Source organism: Camelus dromedarius, chromosome 1, assembly GCF_036321535.1.
Source record: "Camelus dromedarius isolate mCamDro1 chromosome 1, mCamDro1.pat, whole genome shotgun sequence".
In the NCBI taxonomy this organism is placed as follows: Eukaryota; Metazoa; Chordata; class Mammalia; order Artiodactyla; family Camelidae; genus Camelus; species Camelus dromedarius.
Window position 1 is genome coordinate 47,466,954 of NC_087436.1, and position 27,688 is coordinate 47,494,641.

The 27,688-nt window shown below is 38.0% G+C and overlaps 1 protein-coding gene across 3 annotated transcripts in view; it reads left to right on the forward strand.

Moving 5' to 3' along the window:
* PAPSS1 (3'-phosphoadenosine 5'-phosphosulfate synthase 1) overlaps positions 1–27,688 on the forward strand; it is a 99,330-nt gene that overhangs the window by 67,905 nt on the left and 3,737 nt on the right. For all 3 annotated transcript variants that reach the window (XM_064484347.1, XM_010999056.3, XM_064484339.1), the window contains exon 11: positions 16,125–16,354. In XM_064484347.1, the coding sequence (XP_064340417.1) occupies positions 16,125–16,354 (230 nt within the window). The remainder of the gene's footprint in view (positions 1–16,124; positions 16,355–27,688) is intronic.

Genomic DNA, 27,688 nt, shown 5'->3' on the forward strand with positions numbered 1-27,688 from the left:
GAGAGGGAGCAGGGTTGGGTAAGGGGAGAAGTGGAGCGGCAGTTTAGTCTTAGTGGAGGCCTCAGTTGACCCCATGTGCAGTTCTGGAAAGGCCCTCCAGAGATGTTCCGAGTTGCACAAGAAATGGACATTTGTACCTCTGTGTTGACCAGTGACTGGCTGCCCGGGGAAGGGGGCTTGCCTTTGGGCGCTGCTGCCTTTTTCCACAGAAGCAGGTTCTAAAGAGGGCCGATAGCTGCAGGGTGTGTGCTGGCAGTGCTGCTGACGCTGGGGGAGTAATCCTTCCTTCCTGGGGGACCTGGGCGTTGCATCATGGAATCCAGTCCAGACTGTCCTAATGCGTCTAATAACTGAAGTCGTACAGTGTATGCTCTTTTGCGTCTGGCTTCTTTCACTTCACATTATGTTGGTGCAACTCACCCTTACTGTTGCGTGTAGTTACTTGTAGGTTGGTTACTCTCAGTACTGTCAAATGTCCTGTTGTGTGACTGCGTCCAGCACTGTTGATGGGCGTTTGGGCATGCTTCAGTTTTTTGCTGTTAAGAATAGTGCTGATACGAAGATTTTGGAGCCTGACTTTTCGTGGGCATTTCTGTTGGTGATGTCCCTAGGAATTCTGTTCTAGGTATTCTAGGGGCATGCCTTTGTTCAGCTTTGGTAAATGCTGCCAGTCAGTTTTCCAGTGTGGGTGTACATTTTACAGTCTCATCAGCAGTGCATTTCTTCATTTGTGCTTGAGTACCTTTTTCATCTTGGACATTTTGGTCCCCTAGCCCTGACCATGTGGCCAAGCATTCTGTAATACTTTTACTATTTCTTAACTAACCTCAAATTTTTTTTTGTTGAAATTTCACTGAAGAGGAGATGCAGAAGCAGTAAATGAGTTGCACTTACACACAGTGATTGACAATATAAGAATAGCCCATTTTTATTTAGCTCTTACTGTATTTGCAGGGCAGCGTTCCAGGTGCTTTACATGGATGAGCTAACTTGATCCCTAGAACGACACTAGAAGGGTAGGAACTGTTATCCTCAATTCACAGAAGAGAACACTGAGGTGGAGGGGATATCCCAGTCAAGATCAGACAGTGGTGTGGACGTAGTCTGGCTCCAGAGCCATGTGCTCTAACTGCCACGGAATTTTTTTTGTCTTATTATATAATATTAAAATATGTGGCTACAGATTTTTTTGAAAACAGACTGGAAATAAATTCTTAAATTGTCTTGTAGGAGTTCCAGAACAGAGAATTAGGATGGCCTTGACTGACATTCATTAGCAGTGGAATCTCTAGTCCAGTGCCTTCCAAACTTTTATTTTGTTTATCACAGCCTGCCATTGTGGGTTGGGATCTTCTCTGTTTAATCTGTATTCCTGTCTTTGTATTGTTATGGTACCTGCCTCATGGTGGTGATATTGTCTGCCTGTGTTTTTGCCGTTGCTCTGAGGAGTGAATAGGATAAATGTGAATCACTTACATGGCCTGGTTTGTGACAATGCATGGTAATTAATATCAACTGTCTTAAAAAACAGTGACAAACTACGTTGCTGCGGGTTCTTAACATCCCGAGGGTTCTGTCCCTCTGTGTCCAGGCTGCCTGTCACTCTTTGTGAAGTCCCAGAATTCTGATGGTGGCAGAGAGCCTGGGATGACCTCCTTCCTAACAGACTCCGTGTCTGATCTGCAGTGTCCTTGGGTGTCTGGTAATATGTAAAGCTAAAGTAAAGAATATGAAAATAAATAATACAAAGACAAGTGAAAATAGCTGTTTTCTGAATGCCTGTGTACATGTCTGTCACACTGAGCGGATTCTTTGCACACATTATATAACCTCCTCCGCACAACAGCTCAGTGAGATTGGTTTTATTTTCATTTTGCAGACAAGGTTTCTGAAGCTCAGAGAAGCCAAGTAACTTAACTGTGGTCTGTCAGAGAAAACCAGAGCTGGATAGTAGTCAAAGCGGTAAAAACAGATTTTTATTCAGGAACTATTGCAATAGGGGAAAAGTGCCCTCGGCAGAGAACTGGGCTCAGTTGAGTACATCATGGTTGAGTGAGGATTTATAGCCAAGGAGCAGAGTGGGAGTCAGTGGATGGAAAACTACTAAGAGGAAACATCAGGAGCAACGGGCAAAGGATGATTCTGATTAAACAGACCTAGCAGGATCCTTGCTGAAGGCAGGGCAGCCTGATCAGATGTCACTTGGGGGATGGCGGGGGATGAAGAATTTGATTAGACATTGAGGATGGAGGCAGGGTAGTTTAGTTTGTCTCGGCAAGGTTCTTGCTACAGCTGGGTGATACAGGCCTTGCAAGCATGGAGATGTAAGGCTGAGGCCTGGGGGCCTTGGAGGAACCTAGGTAGAGTTGGGTCAAGCAGCAAGTCACAGTGCTGGGAGTGAAACTGAGGCCTGTCTGACTCCGAGGCCTGTGTGTTCCTTTCACCAGGCTCCTTGGTGCCTGGAAGCCTCTCAGGGGCTTTGGCAGTTGGTGGGAAGACAAAGAAGTGAAGTGTCCCCTATGCCTACACAGAGCTCCCAGGTGTCCCAGAAGGGCATAAAGGCACATTGAAGTAGCTTCTGCCTGTAGATGTCTGTCTGGAGTGTCAGTTACATACTGAGAGGTGGGGCTCTTGTCAGGAAGCACCGCATTTGGTGTCTGGGCAAACGGCAGTTTTTAACTTTGGAACTTTTGTAGGACAGACTTTAGAAATTCTGATAAACATCTTCATATTTTAAACCATTAAATATTTTAATGCTTATGACCTGGCAGGATTTAAACAGTTAGATTGAGTGGCTTTTGAAAATGATCCATTTATTTTTCTCAAGTGCCTCACTTGTGTGTTTGACTTACTTGGCTTATTCAAAGCCTCAAGTGAAGAATTTTTTTATAGTTAAAAAAAAAAACAAAAACCCCACTCATTTTTGTTGCTTTTCCAGTGACATCAGGAAAAAGTCTGCCAGTAATGCTTATTTGCCAACTAATAATAATAAAATAAAAACAATGACTCTTCCTTTCATCATTTTCTGTAGGTCATTTAGAAGGCATTGGTACCAGATTTGTTTCCCCAGCACAAATTTTTCTCAGAACAATGAGCAGCTGTTAGCCTACTTGGTTATCAACAGGATGTCCCTGATTTTCCAGTCTGTAAAGATTTAATGGCTTGATCCCTAAATTCCATTTTAGGAATTGGGTAGGTGGGGGCAGAGCAGCATGTGGTGGGAGAGTTACTTTTCTAATGCTGAAAATGTGTCATATGTGTACTTTTTTATTTTTGTGGGGCATTAATCGACTATGTAGAAAATTACCCCATCTCACTTAAACACTAAATCCATTTCTGGAAAGGACCGAAAAATGCTTTTAAGACCTGTTACATGACAGTGCTGAAAGCAAGATGTATCTTGGAATGTGGTTATTATGTACAAATAATAAGCTCTGTCTTGGGCTTAAGACATTTGAATGAACGTTACCAGTTGAAATTTGGAGGAAATGTGTTGTTGGAAGCTGGGATTTTTGTTTGCCCTAAAAGTTACCCATGCAGTTGGTAAATGACTCCTTAATAGCAGCAGATTCTGTGTAAGTGAGCAGATGTCCTTAGACAGGGACAGTAGAAATATGTTGCCATATGATGCTGGTATGTTTCTGTCATTAGTCCATGCTTTACACTAGTATTTGAACAGTAAATTGCATGTCTGTTAGGATATAAACCCTGTTCCTCCCCAGAAACACTTCCAAGAGCTTTAACAACCTAGAGGGACACCACTTCTTAGACTCTGAATCTAATTATAGGAGCCATAAACTCCCAAGTTTTAATTGTAACCTTTGGCCCTCTTTGAGGTCTTTGATAATTTTGTCTTCTGCTCATTTATTTTACTGATGTTTCTGCAGTAGTGCAGCACAAGTTCACAGTCTCCTATCCAAAATCCTTGGGGTCATGTATTACTTAATTCTCCTGGTGGGTCTGGGACATAAAGCACATTAATGTTTCAGTAGCAGAGTGAATAATTTTTCACATTAAGTGGGATCAGCAAAGGCCATAAATAAGTTCAAGTCAGTTCTGATCAGGGTTTACTAAGTTTTAGCTAAAAACTGGGTTTTTGGATTTCAGATGAACACGTTAACTAATCTTATTGTGGTAACCATTTGGCAGTATGGACGTATATCATCATGTTGTATACTTTAAACTTCCATAATATTATATGTCAGTTATATCTCAATAAAGCTGGAAAAAAATTGAACTTCAGATATTTGGGTAAGCAATGGTGGATTTTTGCCACAAAAATATTTAGATCCTGTTGGTTTATTTTAAAAATAATGTTGGGGATTCTTGTAGTCTGTTCTATATGCTTTTAGCTTATATGTGTCTTGAGAACTGAAATCACTCATTTAATTCAGAAACATTAGATGTTATAGGTGTTTTAATGCTTTTTATGGGAGAGGGGGGAATACCCTGTTTTTCTCCTGATTTTTCTATAGATGTTTCGCTCAGAATCTGTTTTTGTTTGTTTCTTACTCAAGCAGCAGCAAGTTCATATACTGTCTTCTAGTCTGGCTTTTCACATTTTCCTGCAGTTGTAATCTATGCTGTTTCTTCCCTAAATGTAGTACTAAGTTGTATTTTCTCTCCTGCTCTGATGTGTCATCTTGTAATGTGTGACACAGTGTAAGTAGCTCAGTGAGAATAGGTATGCAGGGCCTTTGGGGTCAGACAGACCCAGGTTCAAATACTCCATCTCTTAGTTGTTCATTTTGTGGCTTTGAATGTGTTATTGAAAGTTTTCTTGTTTGTAAAACAAATATTAACTATCCTATTGATTTGCTATAAACATCAAATGAGGTATTTATAAAACACTTTGTACAGTGACTGCTACATTAGAAAACTCAGTAACTGGTACCTGTTTTTTTCTTCTCTTACCCCTGTGAAGGATCCCATGTAATGTTTTCTGATGACATACCACCATGATTGTCTTCCTTTGATTCCTTTAAATAATAATCAGTGAGGAGGTAGAGAGGCAGAAGAAAATCAAGGACTTCTGGCTTTTATCAGTAGTGAATTTGGGACTCCTGGGCTTGGGAGGCAGGAAGAGGGAGGAGGATACTGGATTTACTCTCTGTTCCATGTCCATCTTCCTGCCTGCCGGGTGCCTGGCCTCAGCCAGGGCAAGGTAGTTTACAGGAATAAAATTAGTTTGGTTGCTGATGGTTCTGAACAAATACTTCTTTTACTTTTGAGGTGTATGGTATTCTGAACCCTGAGACAGCTGAGGTTTATTGTTGAAGACAAAGGAAATCTTTGGGGAAGTCTGTAATTTGTGTGTCAGGCCTTGGATTCCTGATGTGCAGAATGAAGGATTTGGGTTCCACAATCTAAACTCCCTTTCAACTCTTAGAATTGTGTGATGGGAGTAATTATAAGGTGTGTCTTAATTCTTTTCTACAAGCTGAAGAGTGGAGTATCCAAGTAGATTTCCTAGTTTTTGCATTGTAAGTCAGAAATATGACTCGTGACGACTGGATACTGTTCAGTGCCTGTACACAGTATAGAAATTGGTAGAAACATTTAGAATACTAGTTGTACAAAGAAGATTGAAGGTCGTAAGTAACCAGAACCTGCCTGAGGGGAAGGATGAACCTTGTCTTTCAATTGCCTCTCTAGATTCTTCTAGTCACCTTGAAGAGTTTAAAATGATTCATACCATTGAGAAATCAAGAGGCAGACCATTAAGATTTGAGAATTTCAAGAAAATAGGTTAATACTAGAGTGATGTGATAATGTACAACCAAGGTGTGGGGTATTTTAACGTGGAATACATGAGGTGAATGAAGATACAAATTTTTTTTACCCGATAAAAATAGGTAATAGATTTGACTTTTAAAGAATTTTTGTAACATTAAAACAAGGACTTTTTTTTTTTTTTGACAATTTGGAAAAGAAAATTTGCACATTTCAAAAAAAAAAGTCCCTGTTCCTGAAGTTCTTTCATAAACCAGTGGAGTGTATGAATTTGGCTTTATGGAATGTTGACTCTAATAAAATTCATTACATTTAAAGAAAATTTTGATGTGTAATGTATAAAGAAATAGGTCTTTGAGTGGGGACTTAAATAACTGTCCTAATTGTTATCTTTAGTATCTTTAAGAAAAATTGAAAATATTATATGCTTAATCTGCCAGACTTCTGGGACAGTGGAATTTCTCAGTTGTGGGGTGGGGAGAAGATGGTGTAGTACTAGTGGTGTTACCTGTAAGTGGTGTAGTTCAGTTTTATAATTTTATAATTAATTTTAAATTTGAAAAATAACTAGTTTATTTTTCTCTCAGAAACTGCTGAAAATAAAATTTACCAAAATCTTTGCTAGGTTTGAGAGTAGGAAGGTAGATGATAGATAGTATTTTTCTAATGGAGTCAGGGAGCAAGTGAGATTTTATGTTTATAAAATGGGGAAGAGACATTCTTCTAGGCAATATGCCATATTGGGGTGAATCAAGAACAATTCGAATTCTAAAGAATTTGCATTGTAAATACTATGTGTATGAAGATGGGTAATTTAGGTTCCTATATATTAATGATTTTTGGTTTGTTAGTCATACAATATCTTAATCTATTATAGATGGCGAGGAGAAGCCATTATAGGATTTGCAAATATAGATAAATCTCATTTCTTTAAGAGTTGATTATAATTTGAATGAACTACTCCCCTCTTAGCACTGTTGGGTAGGAAAACTTAATTCTTACTTGTATTATTCACGTTGTGGAAGTTAAGGTACAAGTAAACATTAGCTGCAAAAAGGTACTTGGAGGAAGTTTTGAAACAAATATTGATTTATTTCAATGATAGTTATTGATTCTGAGTAGTCATTATTCTGCCATGCATTTTATTTTATTTTACTATAGTTGATTTACAATATTGTGTTAGTTACAGGTGTACAATTTCAGATTCTTTTCCATTATAGATTATTACAAGATAGTAAATACAGTTCCCTGTACTATACAGTAAGTCCTTATTTATGTATTTTATATATAGTAATGTATATCTGTTAATCCCATATTCCTAATTTATCCCTCCCCCTCCTCTTTCCCCTTTGGTAACTGTAAGTTTCTTTTCTATGTCTGTGGGTCTGTTTCTGTTTGTAAATAAATTCATTTGTATTATATTTTAGATTCCACATATAAGTGATATCATTTGGTATTTATCTTTCTCTCTGTCTGATATCAACGACTCTGTGATAAATTCTGAAATGAACATCTTTGTATGCTTCTCTCAAGATAAGTCCTGGAATTGGAATTGCTTGGGTTTTTGACATGTTAATCACCAGGCCTTTCAGAAATTTTACACCAGTTTTCATTCACATAAGGAGAGGAAAGTGGTATAATATTTAATCATGTGATCAGCGCATACCTGAATGTCTGGTTTATCACTGACTTTGAATCTCTGGAACCCATGAAAGTTCTTTAATTGACATGATATACAGAGAAATGTATTTGTTGATCCAGGTTCTTTCTCTGTGATCTTATGTGTTTAAGTCCTAGATGCACCACAGTTTCCAAAAAATGCAACAATTATACTATTTTGGGTGGTAAGAGTGTTTTAAAGTTTTATTTTATAATTAATATTTATTATGTAAATTTTTAGGTTCATGATATATAGATTTTTCTTTCAGTGGGGTTGAGTTACTCCCAGCATATATAGATTTTTTTATATAGATTTTTCTTTCAATAGGGTTGAGTTATTCCCTGTGTATAAATTTATGTTAGTGGTTTTGATTATTCAAAAAAATGATAACCCACAGATCACTTTTTATTCTTTTGTTCATTTCTTTTCATCTGACTAACTTTATCATTAAAAACAGTTTGTAGGAGGTTGGAAGTATGAATAGGAAAATAGTTCTATTCTCTACCTATCTCCTTCAATCTACTTTAAAATGCAACTTGAGACTAAAGAAGTCACTGATTTCAGGTACTAAATGAACATCTTGGCTTTTGTCTAGTGACAAAAATGAATAATTTTAGTGAAGACATTTTTCCTTGTAATTCTTTACTTTGGCTTATTAAGTTATATAAATGAGTAAAGATCTGCAAATATATACCATGTTAATGCTTAGGATTATAATACAATCTATAAGTCTTTCCCCCCCCTCAGATTTTTCTTTCACTTGTTGTTTGTTTGTTTTGACAGTCATCTTTTAGGGAGCATGTTGTCTCTTTAAGACAATGAACAGGTTTCCTCAATCAAGAAATTGTAACTTGCAGAAGTGTGTCCTTCTAAAGAAGTATTTTCATAGTTTAGTAAGCCCAATAAAATATAAAAGGGAAGGAAAAACAAAACATTTTAAGTGAAATTTAAAAAATATGTCCAGAGTGTTGTGGAAATATTAGATCTTGTGAGCATTTCTGCAGTTTAACTATCCTTTAATTTTTCATCCATCTTGCATAATGAGTATAAAATCTTGTGGTCCACATACTTTGAAACACATTTAAGCAGTGTGAAGAAGGAACTCTATGAACCAGATTAGGTAAACTTTGAGCTACATTTTAAGAAATGTGTTTTCTTTTTTTTAGGTTTATTTTAAATGATGGATAAATATCATATCTACTTAATTTGGGGGGAAAATATGAACCATAATGGTTTTCTACCTTTTGCTTTGAAACATAGACATGGTGGGAGTATAAATTAATACTGATTTCTAAAACAATCTTGTGTGGACCTCAGATGCACAGAATTAGATTAATCACAATATGGTATATGGTGCACTGGTGTCATTGATCTGCGAATTACTCTTTTCAGTTTTGGTTGTTTTTATGTGTTATTTAAAAAAAAAATCACTGCATGAACAATTGTGAGTTGCTCTTGAGCTGAGAAGTATATAACTTAATCTCCCAGGTTCTCCTATCCATCCCATTCCTCTGCTGCCATTCTCCTCTCCAACCAGGAAATCACGGTCTTGATATTTGTATTTCTTTATTTATCTTAGCATGCAAACACAGTTTTGTCACAAGCGTGTACGCTTAAATGATATAAGATTTGTTGTACTTGTTTTCCAACTTTATTAAAAGAGTATAATACTTTATGTTGTCTTTGGGACTTGACTCCATTATTTTGGGTACACTTACGTTACTAAGATTCTTCCATGTGGGTTGTTTATGTAGCTATAGTTTATTCATTTCATGTATATAACATAGTGTTCCATTATGAGAATGTACCACAATTTACCTAATGTTTCCTGATATCGGTGTGGGACATTCATGTTTCCTTTTTGTTGCATGTGTTCTGATGTTTTTACTGTATATTATTTTTTACTGTTATGAACAGCACTGCTGTGATTTTTTGGTGCCTGTCTCCTGCATGTGTGCAAAAGTTTCTCTTAGAAGTAGAATTTCTGAATCCTATGAAATGCAAATATCCAGCTCTACATGGTAATGCAAAATTATTTTCAAAAATGTTTTACCAGTTTACATTCTCACACTCAGTGACATACAAAAGGGCCGAATAATCCACACACTCTTCAACTGGTATAACTTTTTTGGGAAGTGATTTAAAAATTTCTTGAAAGTCTTAACATTGCATGGATTTTGGCCCATCCATTCCTCTTCTTAAGGAAATAATCAGATCTCTAATTGTCTTAAAGCACAGTGTCTAATTCTCCTCTCCTCTGTATCTCTAGTTCACACCTCTTTTCTGAACTACAGACCTATATAACCAGCTGTTATGAATGGCTAACCAATAGCTCAAATTTAACGTATCTGAAGTGTTAACTATCTCATTTTACCTCCTTTGAATCTGCTTTATCCTTTGCTTCCCCATCTCAGTTGATCGCAGTTCATTCAAGAAATCTTGGAATCATCATTGACTCTTCTTTTTCTCTCATAGCCCATGTCTGGTCTGCCCACAAAAATGCTGTTCCCTCTACTTTCAGAATACATCTAGACTTCTGCTTTTAGTCATGATGGAGTAACTGGTACTGGGCTTGCCCTCCTGCACTGGACTTGCCCTCTTGCTGAAAAGTACTATAAAATTAAGTATGTGAAACACCTGTGTAAAAGCACTGGCAAACAGGCAGTGCAGGAATATGATCCGTGAAAGCTGGGAATCACCATGGACCTGTGTCTATCCTGGTTCTCTGCCCAGGGACAGTTTCCTGACCACAGCACAGACAGTGGGGACCCAAGTGAAACACAGTGGTCCTGTTGAGCTGAGGAGGCAGAGATTGGATTGGGGACTGCTGGAACAACTGAGACTTGCAAACTACTTACTGATGAGGAGGGTAATGCACGGCTAAGGCAGCAGACTCCTGTGAGGGTCTTCCCCAGGGTTCACTGGACTGCATTTGTGCAGCACGAAACTCTGAGGCCTGGTAAAGAGTGGCTGTGATAAGTTTGAGAGTGGATTGAAGATCCTAGAGGTTATTCTTTGTTGGAAGATGACATTCCAGCCCAGCTAGAGTGGAGAGACCTTGTTAGCATCCTAGGCATTCAACTAAGACACCAGAAACACTTGCTTTAGGAGTAAAGACCATGTCCTGGAGAAAGACTGTATCAGTCTGGGTGCAGTTGGGAGGTGGGAAATCCCCAAGAATTGGTCAGTGGAAGTTTAAAGAATTATTGAACTTTAATAGAGAAGTAACTATAGAAGTGCACAGTAAACTCTAAAGGGTACTGTGGGACTGAGGGAGATTACCCAAAGGAAGGACAGACTTAGAAAGGGGATCCCCTCCCCAAGGCTGGGCCTCAGATCTCATTGAAAAAGGTGTGGTTTCATCCCACTGGATGGTGAATTTCAGTGGATTCCTAGACCACACTGGTTCACAGATGCCAGAAAGCAGGAAACAACCCTCTGGTGCACAGGCTAGCTGATGCTGATAGTCTGGTGCTCAGGGGGCGTCAAGGCATTGGGAACCGGCTTGCTGCCAGAGTGCTGCACAGTGTGAGATACCTGTCATGGAATGAATGCAGGAAGCAACCCTTTGGGGCAAAGGGAACACAGGCTGGTGGGTGGGTGAGCAGAGGGAATTAGGGAGCTGCTGGTTGCAGTACGCTGGTATCTGCATTAGGAGGGCTGCAGCAGGGTGGTCACTGGACTCAGACTAGGGCTTTGAGGTTGTTGAAGGATTATGTACTTTGGTTTTGCTTCTGGACCAGAGTGCTACCAAATATCCCTGTACACAGGCACCACTTCACCCATTTCCTCCTACAGTGTCCTTCTAACTCTCTCTACTGATAAAACTTAACATTGTGCTCACTGTGAAGGAGAAATGCTTAGAGTTTTCAATCCATCATCTCAGTGCAAGTACTGACAGTGAATTTGGAGTTGAAAGCAGTGGATTGATAGTTGGCACAAAAAGCTAGATTGGACCTGCCCAACAAGACTTAAAACTGAGCCTCAAAAAGATATGGAGAGGTGCCAGTAAATTACTTGCCTTCTAGAATCAGGCTCTCAACATTCTAAAGGAAAATAACAAATCCTTAAAACAAATCATTCACCAGTCCAGTGTACAATAAGAAATTACTGGAGATAAGAAGCAAGAAACTGTGATTTATAATCCAGGATAAAAACTATCACTAGAAATATACCTTGGGATGATGCTGATGTTGGAATTAGCAAATAAGAATACTAAAGCTTCTTAAAGAGAAATATAGCCTTTGGATGGGGAATCTCAGAAAAGTGGAAATTATTTTAAAAAAAGGAAATTCAAGGACTAAAAAAGTATAGTGTCTATAATGAAAACATTCATTGGATGAACTTAAAAGCAGACTAGAGTTGGCAGAAGAAAAGTTCAGTGAGTTTTTTAAAAACACAGTTTCTATTATTTGAAAAAAGAAAATAAATGAGAAAAAAATGAGCAGAGCCTCAGTAACTTGTGGGCATATGTATAATGGAGTTATACAATATGTCAAGCCATCTAACATATGTATAATTGGAGTTCTGAAAGAAAAGAGAGAGAATGTGGCAGAAAAGTTTCTGAAAAAAATAATGGTTTGAAAGTTTTCCAAAATTGGTGGATACCATCAGCCTACAAATTCAAGAAGCCCAGTAAATATCAGAAAGAGTAAACGCAAAGAAGACCACACTTAGGCACATAGTAGTCAATCTGCTGAACATTTACGATAAAGAGGAACCTTGAAAGCAGAGACTTGGGAAGAAGGAGGGGGAACAGTAGAGAGATGATAGAAATGATGGCCAACTTCTCAAGAGCAACAAGAACTAGAAGCAATGGAGTAACATTTAAAAAAAAGTCTTAATCTAGAATTCTATAGTCAAGCAGAAATAAAGGTAAAGACATTTTCAGATAAATGAAAGTTGAGAATCTTCTTAGGGAGGAAAGGTTTTTCAGAGACCTTCCAGCAAACTTCCTCAGAGGTCCTGTTATTTGCCCAGATGCCCATGCTGTATGGCTGTGTGTCAAGGCAGGCTGAGAAGGCAAGGACCTGACATTTCCATTCTTTAGAGTGAGGTTTCTGTCACCAAGGAACAGGGAGATAGGGCAAAGAGAAATCAGTTATTGCCAGGCAACGAGCAGTGTTTGCCACACATGAATTAAATTAATTTTATAAACAGAAAGAAAATGACAAAGCTATATGTAATTTGCTGCACAGATGCAAGTAAAGCAGAAAAGAAGTCGTTTGTTGTTAGGTTGGCCATTTTCACATTCTTAGAGAACCTGTAGGCATCATCTTTCATTCCTTCTTCAATATGCATTCAATTTCTTGACAGCATGCTAGCTACTGGGCATAAAAAGATAAGTAATACATCTTAACCTCCATCTGCTGGATAGATAGACAGCTCTTACTGGTTTTTAGCAACCATCTTCTTGGCAGCATGTCATCTTTTTCAGAGAGTGGATGATTTTTCTTTAGAAACACTGATTAGGAAGCAATTAATTCAACTGTGATTGTCAGGAAATACTTCATAGTATTTGTGACTGTCCTTTATTGAGGGCCAGGTGCTGTCCTGAGTACTTTCAAATCTCCCATCAATCTTATGTGTTAAATATTATCATTCTTATTTTTATAAATTAGGGAACTGAGGCTTATATAAGGAAATTGCCTACAGGCATTCCATCAGTTAGGGGCAAAGTTAGGATTCAAATCTAGGACAGCCTGACTCTAAAGCCTGTGTTCTTAACCAGAAACTGATGGGTGTGGGCTGACTTGCATTCTCTTGATTAAAACATATTACCTTTTCAAGTTGACTCAGGAGGCATTCTTGGAAGAGTTACATGTGATTTACTTATTCATGGCTATTAAAATTTTAGAAATCTGCTCATAAGGGAACCATTCACTAAAATATATATCGAAATCATTCAGGTCACCTGCAGGAGAATGTTCTCTCCATGTTTGTTGTGTTTATGTTTAAATTACTCATATAACCTCTAAAAGAAATCAGAGAAGCAATTCCTGTAATTTTACAAGACGAAATTAGGACTGATCACTGTCACCAGTATGCTTTTGGTCAAAAAGTATTCCTAGTTTATTTAGCACTTGAATAATTTAAGCACGTAGACATAAATATTTAATGAGTAAAATCAGTTCATCCAGATTCAGAGAACTTAGACTGCCTTTTTAACTTAAGTCTGTAAGCAGTAGCTATTTTGCATGAGACAGAAGAGATTTTCCATTTAAGTGGAGTTACAAAGTAGTTAATTGATGATTTGATTCTGACTGACCCCTTGCTAAAAATTCTGAGTCTGAACTAGCAAAGGTGTTCAGTGTGTCTGCTATGAAGGGGCAGAGGGGAACGAGCAGAATTTTCATGAAGAGCTGAACCTGGGGTGGGTGGAGGAAAAGGTGGTATATACGGGGAACAAAGGTCTTCTAGCATTGTGCTTTGCCATCTTGTTAATACAGAATTATTGCCAATCAATGCAAGCAGAAATAATACTATAATTAAAAAAGAGGTAGTTACAGGACCGTGGAGTCCTTTCTGTTTGGCTGGCATATGGGGAAAGCAAACAGGAGGCTTTTTAATGGACTGTGTTTGGAAGTGGCACACATCACTTTGGCTCTCATTCCGTTGACCAGAACCCAGCCATATGGCCACGCTGCAAGGGAGACTGAAAATTATATTAAACTATGTGTTCAGGAAAAAGGATAATAAAGGTACATAGAAACACAGGTGTATGGAAAACTAAACAAGCAGAAAAAAATCAAGGGAATTATTAACTCTAGGAAAAACAAATAGTTGTACAAGGAAAGGAATAAGATAAAGGTGATAATAACAGCTAATTAACATTTACTGTATACTTACTCTGTACCAGGTCCTGTTCTAAGTCCTCACATGCTCCATCTGTAAATTTTCTTAAAAGTTGTTTGAGATATGTACTATTGTAATTCCCATTTTACAGATGAATGTTTATTTCACCAGAAGTGGAATGTGATAGTGAATGAGGATAGTGTAGTAAGAGTCAAATATCTTTTATAGTGAATGTGGAAATAAGTAATGTGGAAAGAACATCTGTATTACAGTTGACCCTTGAACAACACAAATTTGAACTGTGCAAGTTCACATGTACATGGAATTGGATACGGAGGGCCGACTGTGGGACTTGAGCATCCTCGGATACTGAGGGATAACTGTATATAGTATCTTAAGTTAAATTGTCAAGGCACAGCAGCATATGCATTCAATTTAGAAATATAAAGGTAAATATCAGTAGAAACAACTAAAAAAAGTTGAAATGCCTCAGGTGCAGTTCAAGTGTAGGATAAGGGACTGCCCCCATGCTATTGTGCTTTCTGAACTATGTTGATAAAAATAAAGTACTTGGTATAAGAGAAACTATTAAGAGAGGTAAAATGAATGTGATGTGTAGTGGTCATCATTTATACTTATTTTCATGTAGAACTGAGATGGTTTTGGTAAGTCACTCAATAATGGAGCCTTATACTGAAGGGGAGCTAAGACCAAATTTCTAGACCTGGGTTTGTTCTACACTATTGGCCAAGTCACTCAACCTTTGAGTTTAATGAGAATGATGACCTCTTACTTTAACTTCTAAAGTTCCACAGTTCTAGGTGTTAAACTGTAAGTCTTAATACGGAAGTGTAGGCCAAAAAGCTAGTAGTTTTGCATGCCACATGGCTGTTTCATCACAACCACACCTCGTTTTATTCTTACCTAGTATCCTGGGTAGTAGTCACTTAGCTAACAGGATTATCTCAGTACCAGTTTCTCAGTAAGTATTCATGTAATTTAAATCATTTTCATCAAGTTTTTTTTTAACTTACTAAAGTATAACTTAGAGAAAAGAGCACATAGCTCAAGTGTACGTACAGCTGAGTGAACTCTTACAGTGAGCATACTCTTGATTACCAGCACCAGGATTGGACTGTGGGTCAAGAAACAGAACATTGCCAGGATCTCCTAGAACTAACACCCAAGTGGATTAGGTATAAGGTTTTATTTCCAGGGTTGATCTGAAAGAGTATAGACTTTCAGTTATAAGATGAGTAAGTTCTGAGGCTCTCACATACAGCTTGTTGATTGGTTAATTATATTGTATTGTATACTTGAGATTTGCTGAGAGAGTAGATCTGAAGTGCTCTCACCATAGGTACAAAAAGGTAACTGTGTCATAGTGTGCGTGTTAATTAGCTTGATTATGGTAAATATTTCATAATGTATATGTATATCAAATCATCATGCTGTAGGCTTTAAATATGAACAGTTTATATTTGTCAGCTATGCTCAATAAAGCTGAGAAAAAAGAAGAACATTCTTATTATCCCAGGAGCCCCTTTCAGTTGCCTCTTTCAAAGGATCAATCACTAGCCTGATCTAACCAATAAATTAGATTTTGAACTATATATAAATGACATCTAGTAGTTGTGTAAAATCATACACATGGAGACATATATCTCTTACCAATAAAAAAAGTATATAAACACACACACACACACACACACACATACATATAAGCATCCATATACATTTATACTTTTAGAGTTTTTGGAAGGACATTGGTTTCCAGTTTTGTTTCTGGCTTCTCAAGAAGAACATTTAAATTTGTTGAGGTTTCCTACTGATAGATATTGATTGTATAAGAATTGTATGCATTTAATATCCACTTCCCATTTCTAAGTACTGGTCATAAAATCACGGTTATCTAATGTGAAAACTTTTATTCTAGGTTCAGTGGCATTGCAGAGCACGGATGGTTGCAGGAGCCAATTTTTACATCGTTGGACGAGACCCTGCTGGCATGCCTCATCCAGAAACAGGGAAGGATCTTTATGAACCAACTCATGGTGCCAAAGTGCTGACCATGGCCCCTGGCCTGATCACCTTGGAGATAGTTCCCTTTCGAGTTGCAGCTTACAACAAGAAAAAGAAGCGTATGGACTACTATGACGCTGAGCAGTAAGTTTTATTCTCTATACAAATCTCTGAAACACCCTGTGCTCTAAGCTGCTCCCAGGGCTTTAAGGTCTTGTTTTGTCTTTATACCAACTTCGCTGATGACAAGCTTTGTGGTACTCATTTCAGGCAAAGGCAAACCAAGGAAATGAATTTCTCAGTATTTCAGAAGTTAGAAGGAGAGATAAAAATTGAATCTGGTTTCTTGGTGCATGATTTCAGGAATTTTTTTATGAATTTCTTAAGGGTAGTATTGATGTTCTGTCTGCCATAATACTGAGCGTGTAGAAGTGGTCCAAGGGCTTAGAGATGATGATACTGGTAAGCCCAGGGGATCTCTGTAGTGAGAGAGAGTTTAATATTTGTGCAATCGTGGTGTGATAGGCACTATCCCAATTCCTTTACAGGTATTAAATTAATTAAATTAATAACCCTGTGAAGTGGGTGTTACTTTTTTCCCTGCTTTGTAGATGAGCAGTAAGCTGAGGCATATGTGGTTCAGATCACCTGCGTAAGGTTGCAGAGCCAGCAGACGGCAGCTCAGCGGCTGAGCCCAGGCAGCCATGGCCCAGAGCCTGCGCTCTTGACCACTCAGAGTGGTGAAGACTCCTTTCTTCTTTCTTCAAAGATCTTAGAAGGAGCAAAAAATGAATAACCTTTTAGTACAAATTATTGGTAGTACTGAGCATGTATCTATCTACATTTGACAAAATTGTATTAATTTTTATCTGCAGATAATATCAATACAGGCATACCTCAGAGATACCTTAGGCTCAGTTCCAGACCACTGTAATTAGAATGATTATCTCAACAAGTGAGTCACACAAAGTTTTTGGTTTCCTAGTGCATATAGAAGCTGTGTTTACATTATACTTTAGTCTAAGTGTGCAATAGCAGTATTTCTAAAAAAGCAATGTACATACCTTAATTAAAAATTGCTTTATTACTAAAAAATGCTAGCCATCATCTAAGCCTCCAGTGAGTTGTATGTAATGTTTTTGCTGATGGAGGGTCTTGCCTTGATATTAATGGCTGCTGACTGATGAAGGTGGTGGTTGCTGAAGGTTGGGCTGTGGTAATTTCTTAAAATAAGACAGCAGTGAAGTTTGCTACACTGATGGAATCTTCCTTTCATGACCTATCTCTCTGTAGCACTTCTGCTGTTTGATAGCATTTTACCCACAATAGAACTTCTTTCAAAATTGGGAGTCAAACTGCCACTGCTTTATCATCTAAAGTTTATGTACTATTCTAAATCCTTTGTTGTCATTTCAACGATCTTCACAGCATCTTCACCAGGAGTAGAATCCATCTGAAGAAACCACTTTCTTTGCTCACCCATTAGAATCAGCTCTTCATCCATTTAAGATCCATCATGAGATGCAGCAATTCAGTCACATCTTTAGGCTCCACTTCAAATTCTAGTTCTTTTGCTATTTCCACCACATCTGCAGTTATTTCCTCCATTGAAGTCTTGAACCACTCAAGTCATCCTTGAGGGTTGGAATCAACTTCTTCCAAATTCCTATTAGTGTGGATATTTTGACCTTTTCCCAAGAATCATGAATGTTCTTAACTTCATCTAGAATGATGAATCCTTTCAAAAAGACTTTCAATTGACTTTACCTAGAATCATCAGAGGAATCACTGTCTATGGCAGCTATAGCCTTTGAAGTGTATTTCTTAGATAATAAGACTTTAAAGTCAAAATTACTCCTTGATCCATGGGCTGCAGAATGGATGTTGTGTTAGCAGGCATGAAAACAGTATTAATCTCCTTGTACATCTCCATCAGAGCTTGGGTGACCAGGTGCATTGTCCATGAGCAGTCATATTTTGAATGGAATCTTTTTTTCCGAGCAGAAGTTCTCAACAGTGGGCTTAAATATTCAGTAAACCTTGTTGTAAACAGATGTGCTGTCACCTAGGCTTTGTTGTTCCATTTATGGAGGACAGGCAGAGTAGACTGAGCATCATTCTTAAAGACCCTAGGAATTTCAGAACTGTAAATGAGCATTGGCTTCAACTTCCAGTCACCAGCTGGCAATAGCCTCTAACAAGAGAGTGAGCCTGTCGTTTGGAACTTTGAAGCCAGGCATTGACTTTGCAACTTGGCTGTTTGGGGCAAGAGGCCTAGCTTTTGGCTTGTCTCAGTCACTAACATGCCTTCACATTAAGCTTAATCATTTCTAGCTTTTGATTTCAAGTGGGAGACGTGCAATTCTTCTCTTGACTTGAAATCTTAGAGACTATTGTAGGGTTATTCGTTGGCCTGATTTCAATATTGTTGCATCTCAGGGAATATGGGGGCCTGAGGAGAGAGAGAGAGAAGAGGGGAATGGCTGGTTGGTGGTGAACACACACACTTACTAAGTTCGCCATCTTATATTGGTATGATTTGTGGCCTCCCCAAAACAATTACAAGAGTAACAACAAGATCATAGATCACCATAACAAATATAATAATAATAAAAAGGTTTAAAATATAAATGTTTGAAATAAAATAGTAATGAAAAAGCTTGAAATATCTTCAGATGCTCAAGTCCCCTGTAGAAAATGGTGCAGTATTTGCATATCACCTACACACATTCTCCCTTGTACTTTATATTACCTCTAGATTACTTATAATACCTAATACAATGTAAATGCTATGTAGATAGTTGCAAATCCATTGTAAATGCTGTGTAAATAGTTCCCTGTTCCTGGCAAATTCAAGTTTTATTTTTTGGAACTTTCTGAAATTCTCTCCCTAAACACTCCACCCCCAAATGCTTTCAATCAGAGGTTGATTGAATCCTTTGATGTGGAAATCATGACTCTGGAGGGCTGGCTTTGTTTTTCATTTGTATTTTATCAGTTCCCTTCTACTGACAGGTGTTAACTGAAAATTGAGTCTAATAACTTCTAATCTGAGAGCTCTCATCTTTTTTTCATGATACTTTGCAGTTTGACTCTACATTCAAGAATAACGCTGACCCTCACCCTGTGTCCTCATTTGGTGTGGCTCGTTTTGTAATGGAAGGGACAAGAAGGGAAAAGAAACTTAAAAAAAAAAAAAATCGAAACATTCTCTTGTTTCTGAAGGGGGCGTAAAGTTTGGTGTCATTTAATTAAATGATAAATTGATGGATAAAGAAATACTGCTGTTAACAGTGGAGCTTGAGGGACTTGTTGGCTTCTCGTGTAACGCAAATAATTCTGGAGAAATTGCACAGGCTTTCTGAGCTAAAATTCAGGAAAATCTTATGAGTCGGTGAACAGAAAAGGCTTTTATGACTGGTTTGGAGAGATGTTAAAGAACTCCTAACAGTCCCCCACGGCCTTGGTGTGGGATTCAAGGCAGGACCCGCTCTAGACTGTGACATTCTGAAGATCAGAGTGTGGCTCAGGTACAATATACTTCCGAACCATACCACAAGAAGAAGTTGCAAGAAGCCAGAACATTTTTACTCTTGTACAATACCTAGAAAATAGTTCTAAATTGTGGCATATTTTGTTTGGCCTGAAAATAAATATGTATGTGTGCTTATGTATATGTATACATATGTGTGTGTATATATACTTATATACATACATACATACATACTACAACTGCATCGTCTTAAAAAAAGTACAGCTGTAAAAGTGATGTGCTGGAAGTTGTAAATGGACCTTTTCTACCAAAGATATGCCTTAGAAGCTTAAAAAAAATTTTTAAGAAAAATAAAAGCAATTATAGTAAACCTTGAACTATATTACTGTAAAAGGTGATTGAAACCAAAAACATAAATTAAATGTTAAGGAAAATAAAAAAGTTTCAAATATAGTTCTGTCCTTTCATGGTTCAGATTATGTCAGATTTTAATTTAGTCTGAGGAGGGGTCTACACATTGGCAATTCTTTTGAAAGCTCCTCCACTAAGAACCCCCATGGAGGGTAGCTTTGCCTTCCTATAAATTTATTAAAATATGTAGTGTCAGAAAAAATTATGTAGTGTCAGAGATGGAGTGCTGGCAGGGCAACCCTTTGCTTCTCACCTAGCATGCAATTTATTTGTGTAGTTTGTGTACAAGCTGCTATGAACATAACCTTGTTCTGAAAGTAATAGTCACATATAGAGTGAGGAGTGAGAAATAGAATCATTCCACTAGTTGCCAAATACTTAAAACTTAGGTCGGTTTCCATTTTAATGAGTTGAGGAAACAAAACTAAATAGAGTTGAGCTTTTCCTTTGCACTTCTTGTGCTGCTATGTTTCATTACTCTGGTTTCTTTGCATGATCAGCTGATTAAGTCACACAGGGACCCTAGAAGCCATCTGTCTGTGGTTGAATGATATGCTGGGAAGCCCTTGATAACTTTCATGTTTTGTTAAATCAGTGTAATATTGCTTTAAGTCTCTCTTTTAATCATTCAAAGGCTAAATAATTACATCAGTTCTCATAAGATTTTCCAGTGATGAATTGTGTATTAGTTGCATGAGTGGCTCATTTTCTTGGAATTTTTTTGAATTACCAAATCTTAATAAATTGTAACTTGGGAGGCTTTAAAACTGCCTTAGTTTTTTAGTTTCTGTGTTTGTGTTCAAATATAATTAAGTTGATGGGAATATGTTGGAAAGTGATTAAAATTTTGTGGAAAGTCGATAGTCTTTGATGTAGTGAGAAAACAGTTATTAATTATGCACATATGAGGTTGTCTTGTGTTTGATTAATGGATGTTATTCAATGCCAGCTTTTATGTAATTAATGATTTTGTAGCTTTTGATTTGACTAAATACCAGTATAAGACAAGGCTTAGGGAGAAAAAAACAAACTTCGTGAAGATTCAAGGCAAGATATGATTGATAAGAATTATGGTAAAAACCATCTGTTTATACTTAGGAAGTTAAGTAGGTTCATATTAGTGTAATAATGACTCAAGGAAATTTGGTTTTAAGACTACAAGATTAAAGCCCATTCTTTCAGATACTATGAACTTTTAGAGATAATTCAGTTGTTTGTAATTTTTCCTCCTTTATGCAGTAAATCTTCTTTGTATTTGGGTAGACAAATGCAAAATTATGGTTCAGATGATTGAAGTGGCAGCTCAGTAAAAAGAAAGCACAAGAGTGAGAGTGCCTTGTGGAAACAGGTAAGTGAAGGGACAGGTGGACATAAATGTTTGCTGGCTGGCTATTTCCATGTTGTCAATAGAGTATTTCTTTCATGTTTTTAATGCTGGAATATACCTTTAATCATTTACTATTTGTGTCATTTTTAAATAGTACTCTAAATAGAGGCATCCTTCAATACTTTTTCATATATTCTTCACTTCTTTTATATACTTTCCACAGGAAAGCTCATCTGTTCTACTGGTTTCTATGCAGTGACTCTGAAAGCTATACCTTGGTGTTTCCAAGTTGCTAATTGTCTTAGCTTTCTATTGCTGTGTAACAAATTAACATAAATTTAGTGGTGTAAAACATCCCCCATTTATCCCCTCACAGTTCTTTATGTCAGAAGTCTGGGTGGGCTGGACTGGACTCTGGCTAGGCTGGGCTCTTATCTGAAGGCTCTGGAAAGAATCAACTTCCAAGATGACCCTTGTCGGCAGAATTCATTTCCTTACGGTTATAGGACTGAGGTCCCCATCTCCTTACTGGCTGTTGGTGCGGGTTTCTCTCTGCAGCTAGAAGCCACATTTAGGTTCTTCCTTGTGGGCACTTTCATCTCAGCAGTAGAACCTCCCTCATGTAAAATCTCTCATGCTTCAGATCTCTGACTTCTGCTGTCATCTGAGAACATTCTTTGCTTTTGGAGGGCTTGAACGATTAAGTTAGGCCCATTCAGATAATTTCACTATTTTAGGTCAATTGATTAGTAACTTTAATTGCATTTGCAAAATTCCTTTTGCTGTAAAGGACATGTCATGGGAGTAACACTGTGGGGTGAAGGTCATGAAGGCTATCTTAGAATTCCATCTACCACACTAATGTGCATTTCTGCTTAGATTTCTTGGTATTACTTAAAATGCCCAGAAGCAACTTTACCTTTCCCCTCATGTATCTCCAAATCCTAAATTTCCTTAGTTATTTGTTCTTCCCATGATGTAGAATCTTGAAGTCCTTTATTCTTTCACCTCACTCTTTACATCCAAGTCTTGCTGTGTTGGCCCCTGAAATATTTCTTGTGTGAATTCTTTTCTTTCTCTTCCTGGCTCTGTAGTCTTTGTAGTCTTTGCCACACATAAATATTTCTGTTAGACTCCTGGGGAACTGTCTTTTCCATTAATTTCACGAAACACTTTGTTTTTATTAATTTTGATGTTTCTTCTAAAGACTTGTAGAAGTCTCACTGTAATTGCATGAATTTATTATCCTGTGCTTCTAGATTTTGCACATATTTTATTGCAGGGAGTTATTACATAACCATTAACAGATAAGATCTAATTTAAAATCTGTTGCATTGTCTTCTCTTACTATACATTTGAATCATAATTAGGTACATACTAGTATGTATATTTTTGAAAATCAAATCACGTGTTGTATTTTATATGTACTGTATCTTGTTTTAAAGTCAACATGTTACATTGAAATTAGTGTAATACTTTTCAACTTTGCTATGCTTCACCCATTTTTTAGCTGTTTATTGAGTTCTTCCTACATGCCATTGCCAAGGGTGGGCACTGTGCTTGGAAACAAGCAGATATTGTTATTGCCCTCATGATACAGGAAAAATGTGAGGTGTGAGGATGGCCATGTCCCAGGTCTCTGTTGAGTCCCTGGGATGTGCCCCACCAAGTGTGTGTCCTTGGCTTTGAGCAGGAAAGAATTGAAAAGTGAGCCACAGTTGAGTAAATGTGGATTCGTTCAGAGAGATACACACTCCGTAGAGTGCAGGCTGTCTCACTCAGAACAGAGAGCAGCCACAAGGCTTGAGGCTCAGTGCTGCTAATTTTATGGGCTGAGAAACTTCATAAGCTAACAAGTGGGAGGATTATTTCAACTACTTTGGGGAAGGGGGTGAGATTCCCAGGAACTGGGCCACCACCCACCCTTTGACCTTTTATGGTCAGCCTTAAAACTGTCCTGGTGCCTGTGGGAGTGCCATTTAGCATGCTGTTGTATTTCAGTGAGCATATATTGAAGCTCAACGTCTGTTGGGAGTTGATTCTTTTACCATCTTCTTGCTAACTGCTGTGTCATTCTTTTAATGGTTTTGCCCTACCCGCTTCCCTCTGTCTCATTCATAGAATTTACATTCTGGAGAAGACAGACAGGCAGTAATCCACTAACAACACAGTTAATTAAAGGTGGCATGTGCTTTGCCAGAAAACATGTGGAGAGCTCCACTAACACTTTTCTGACTAGTCAGAGTCTGGATTATCAGGGATGGGTTCCTGGAGCAAGTGACATTTGGGCTGAGCTCCAGAAGATAAGTAGACATTCCCTTGGTAAAGAAGGAGTTAATAGCATTCTGGACAAAGGGATAAGCACAGGCAAAGGTACTAAGGTGAGAAGACTCAGAGGGTTTGGGAAGAAGGCCAGGGTGGACTGGAAAAGCGTGAAAGGAGGATGAAGACATACGGACTAGATAAGGCAGTTCCTTAAAAGGTACAAACTGGAATAGATTTTAAAAGGATAGTGTTGTTACAGTAAACATTAGATACTAGGAAGTTCAGATTTTTAGTAATTAGGTAAGTGGGATTATATAGATTGATTTTCCCAAGAAATTAACAAAAAATTCTAATGAAAGGAAACATTTTCTTAAGAGTATTGTGGCACTGGTAAGAACTATAAGGCTAAACTATTAAGTAAAGACTAGGACTTCAGGTAAGCTGAGTGTTGAAGTTGCTTTTGTCCTGCGGGACTTAGCAAACTTGAGTACTAATTTCTGTGATCCTGACCTAGGTGGGGAGTCCAGCTGGAGACACTCCCATTAAGCTGAGGCTCCGTCCCACCTTAAGTGTTAAGGGAAAACCTGAAGTGAGCTCACTCCCCTTCCTCAGGGGACTGAGCAGACCACTGAGTTTTAGGCTCAGAAGCTCAGAACTGTTCAAATGGGCCAAACTCTTATTACCTGGGTTCTATCAAAATGAAAGTAATAAATAATCAAAAAGCCCTCAAGCCATGAAATTAGTTTTTGGTGGTTCTTAACTGGGCATGCCTCTAAATATTCAGCAGAAGCAAATATAGACTCTCTCTGGAGCATTATTTCTTTGTCCAAGGCCGCAACTTATTCCCATAATTATACAAGCTTGATGAATAGTTTAAGTCAAAAATGATAAAGTAGACAAGGAAACAAAGCACTAAAGCAAGAAAAAAAAAATAAAAGTAAACTACAGTTAGCAGAATAGACCTGCAGAGACATCACATACTAGAATTACCTAGACATGGATTACAAAGTAACTACACTTGCAGTGTTTATTAAAACAAAGACAAGCTTGAAACTACATGGCTCATAAGTATAGAAATGACCTAGCAGGATAGAAAAGAGCAAGATGGGAAGGGAGATCAGTGTGAAGGTGTGCGTTAGTACAGGCCAGAGTTAATGAAACGGTAGTTTAGGTTTTAGGTAGGTTGTCACAGGGGCATTGGAAGAAAAGAAGCAAGTGACATTTGGACTAAGCTCCAAAAGATGAGTAGGCGTTCCCTGGAAATGTGTTATTTGACTGAATGATAGGAGCTGTTCTCCAGCTTTTATTTATAAGACTTTTGAGGGGAGGAAAACATGATGAATTAAGGATTTTTGTAAATTAAATTAGCTCAAAATAATTAACATTTTTATGTATTTCAGTTGATGTTTGGTTTGGAAATAGAAAATGTTAAATTTGTCACGTATGATGCCAACCAGTGCTTTTTGGTTCTGAGAAAGAAAGCCATAAATAACTGTTTATCTAGTTTTGAAGAGATGACTTGTGTTTGAAGAGAATTCTTAGTGTTTTAGTGTATATTTATATATGAATTTCTTTTGAGTTAGAGAATAGTTAATTAGCCCCAAAGTACTTCATTAGATTCACTTATAAGTTAGTACCATTATTTTTTGTTCTGTGAGAGAAATTCCCTTTTGCTTCTCTGATGGCTTATCATCTAGTTAACATTTTTTGGTTAAAGCTGGTCTAATTGAATATGAACCATCGAAAGATACACTCAAAGGCCCACCTCCTGACCCCGGCTTCTTGTCTATTTGAACAGCTTGTGCTGGTGGCTCTGATGGCCACATCTGTGGACTGAGAGACGGCACATGGTTTTAAAGATTTAAAATCTTCAACAAGTGGCCACGAGTCATTGTACTTAGGAGTTAGTCAAGATGCTGGCCACATGTAGTTAGTGTGTCTCACATGGGATAAGATGCTGGTCCCACATGGTCTGCTAAATGGTGTGCTTTTTCTGTCCCTGCGTTCTAACCCTTCCCCGTCCCCTTTGGGATTTTTTGTTTTTTGGGGAGTTTTGTTGGCTTTTTTTTAAAAGAAGAGGCATTCTGTCAGCTGTGGATTATAAGAATCTGTGACCAAGTGGTTTCAAAAAGGAAGAAAACAGACTTGTGTTTCTTTTTTCTGGTGCCATAGGGATTGGTTAACGAGTGTTATTAGATGGCCTAACTAGACTTGCTTTGTAGTGAAAGCCTCAGGTCCTTTATTTAGTAGCCTTTCCTGCTTCTGGCAGATTCTTGATTACTCACAGGTAATGTTCAGAGCTAGTTTTAGATCATTCCTGGAATGCCTTGGTTTTTACCTAATTTAATTTTTTTCTGTGCAATGCTGGCCATTTAAAGATGTAACTGTGAGTAGATTACAGATAGCGGCTCTTCTTTGCACCTGACGTATGATAAAAAGTAAAATCCTCATGTGACAGAAGTACAAGCATGAGGCTGAGGAAAGTAAATATGTTTTCCGTAGCCAGGGTGGAGTGGAACCACCACCATGTGGAAGCAGAAACTCCCATTTCAAGTGATGAAGAAATGCTTGTGGCATGTGGGGCAGATGGAGTGTGAAATAGCGTCAGGAGAAGAGGTACCCAGGGACCTGAGTTTTAAAGTGCAATTTCAAAAGGAATGCAAGCAAACTTCTGGATTTCAGACAGTTTGGCATTCTGGGGAAAAGAAAGGACTTTAATGGGTCTGGCTTTTTTCCTTTAATCAAAAAGTCAGGGCAGAATCATCCAGCAAGCTGTTCCCTCACTTCTGTCTCATTGCCATCGAGAACAAATCTACTGTATGCACATGACACAGGGTTTCCTTTTTTGAAGTCAAAATTTAAAATTGACATTGCCAAAGAGATGTAGGGTCATAATTTTCATCAATGAGACTTATTTAGGGAATTGATAAATGAACATCTTAAGGAACTAAAACAGTTAATGTCTTGGCAATTGATTCTCAGCTGAACTAACCAGGTTTCCATCAGGTTGAGTGAGGGTTTTTTAGATACAACTGGAATGATCTGGACCCCTTCACACCCTTGACTTCCTTTGCTAAGCCCTGCCCTGACGAGTAACTTCTCTGGCCTGGAGATAAAAGTCAGCTAACTGTGTTGATGCTTTCTGTTATCAATTCATTCCCATACAGGTTCTGTTTACCCTCAGGAGGCAACTTGACATCTTTATTGAGATGGTGAGGACCAGACCATCTTGGATTAACCATGTCATCTTTTTCTAACTCCAAGTCATCACTATTCTTCTCTTCATTCTGGACCCTCCTCCTTTTCTCTGTGCTCTTTCATTCCAGACTGACTTCCCCATCTTTCATTTCTCTCCTGGTTTCCTGGTTCCCTTTCCTGGCTTTCATCCTCCTTCCTTTTCTCATTCTTGGCACTTATTTTCTTCTGCCACACACTTGCTAAGACCTCCCTTTTCCTTAAAAACAAAAGCAAAAACAAAAACAACACATCTTTTCTCCACTCTGTATCTCTGCCATTTTACCACTCCTTCTCTTTCCTTCATCATCCACTAAAGCTCCTTGATTAAAGAAAATTTAAATTCTGATTTGTATATCCAAGTTTTTCTTTGTTTTTGTTTTTTCCCTCGTGGTCGTCTTTTAAGCCTCTGTGGCCTTAACGTTTTACTCTTTCCATGGCCTGCATGTAATCATCGTGGTTTTCTTCCTACTCCCTTGACAGATGCTTTTACTCTTGGTGAGTCTTCTTTCTTTGGAGAGCTCATCCACTTTCTCAAACTCAATTTTTAAAACTACGTTTCTAACCCTAACCTTTCCAGAATTTTTTTAGAAATCTCTTCTCAGAGTCTTGCTTTTTTCCTAGGCCTGTCTGACATGCAGTCAATTTCTTTGTCTTCCTTCAAGTTGTAGCCACTTACATGGGAGAAAGATGATAGCTTACGTCATTTGTCACCTCTGGTAACCCGCCCATCTGCCTGGGCCAGTTT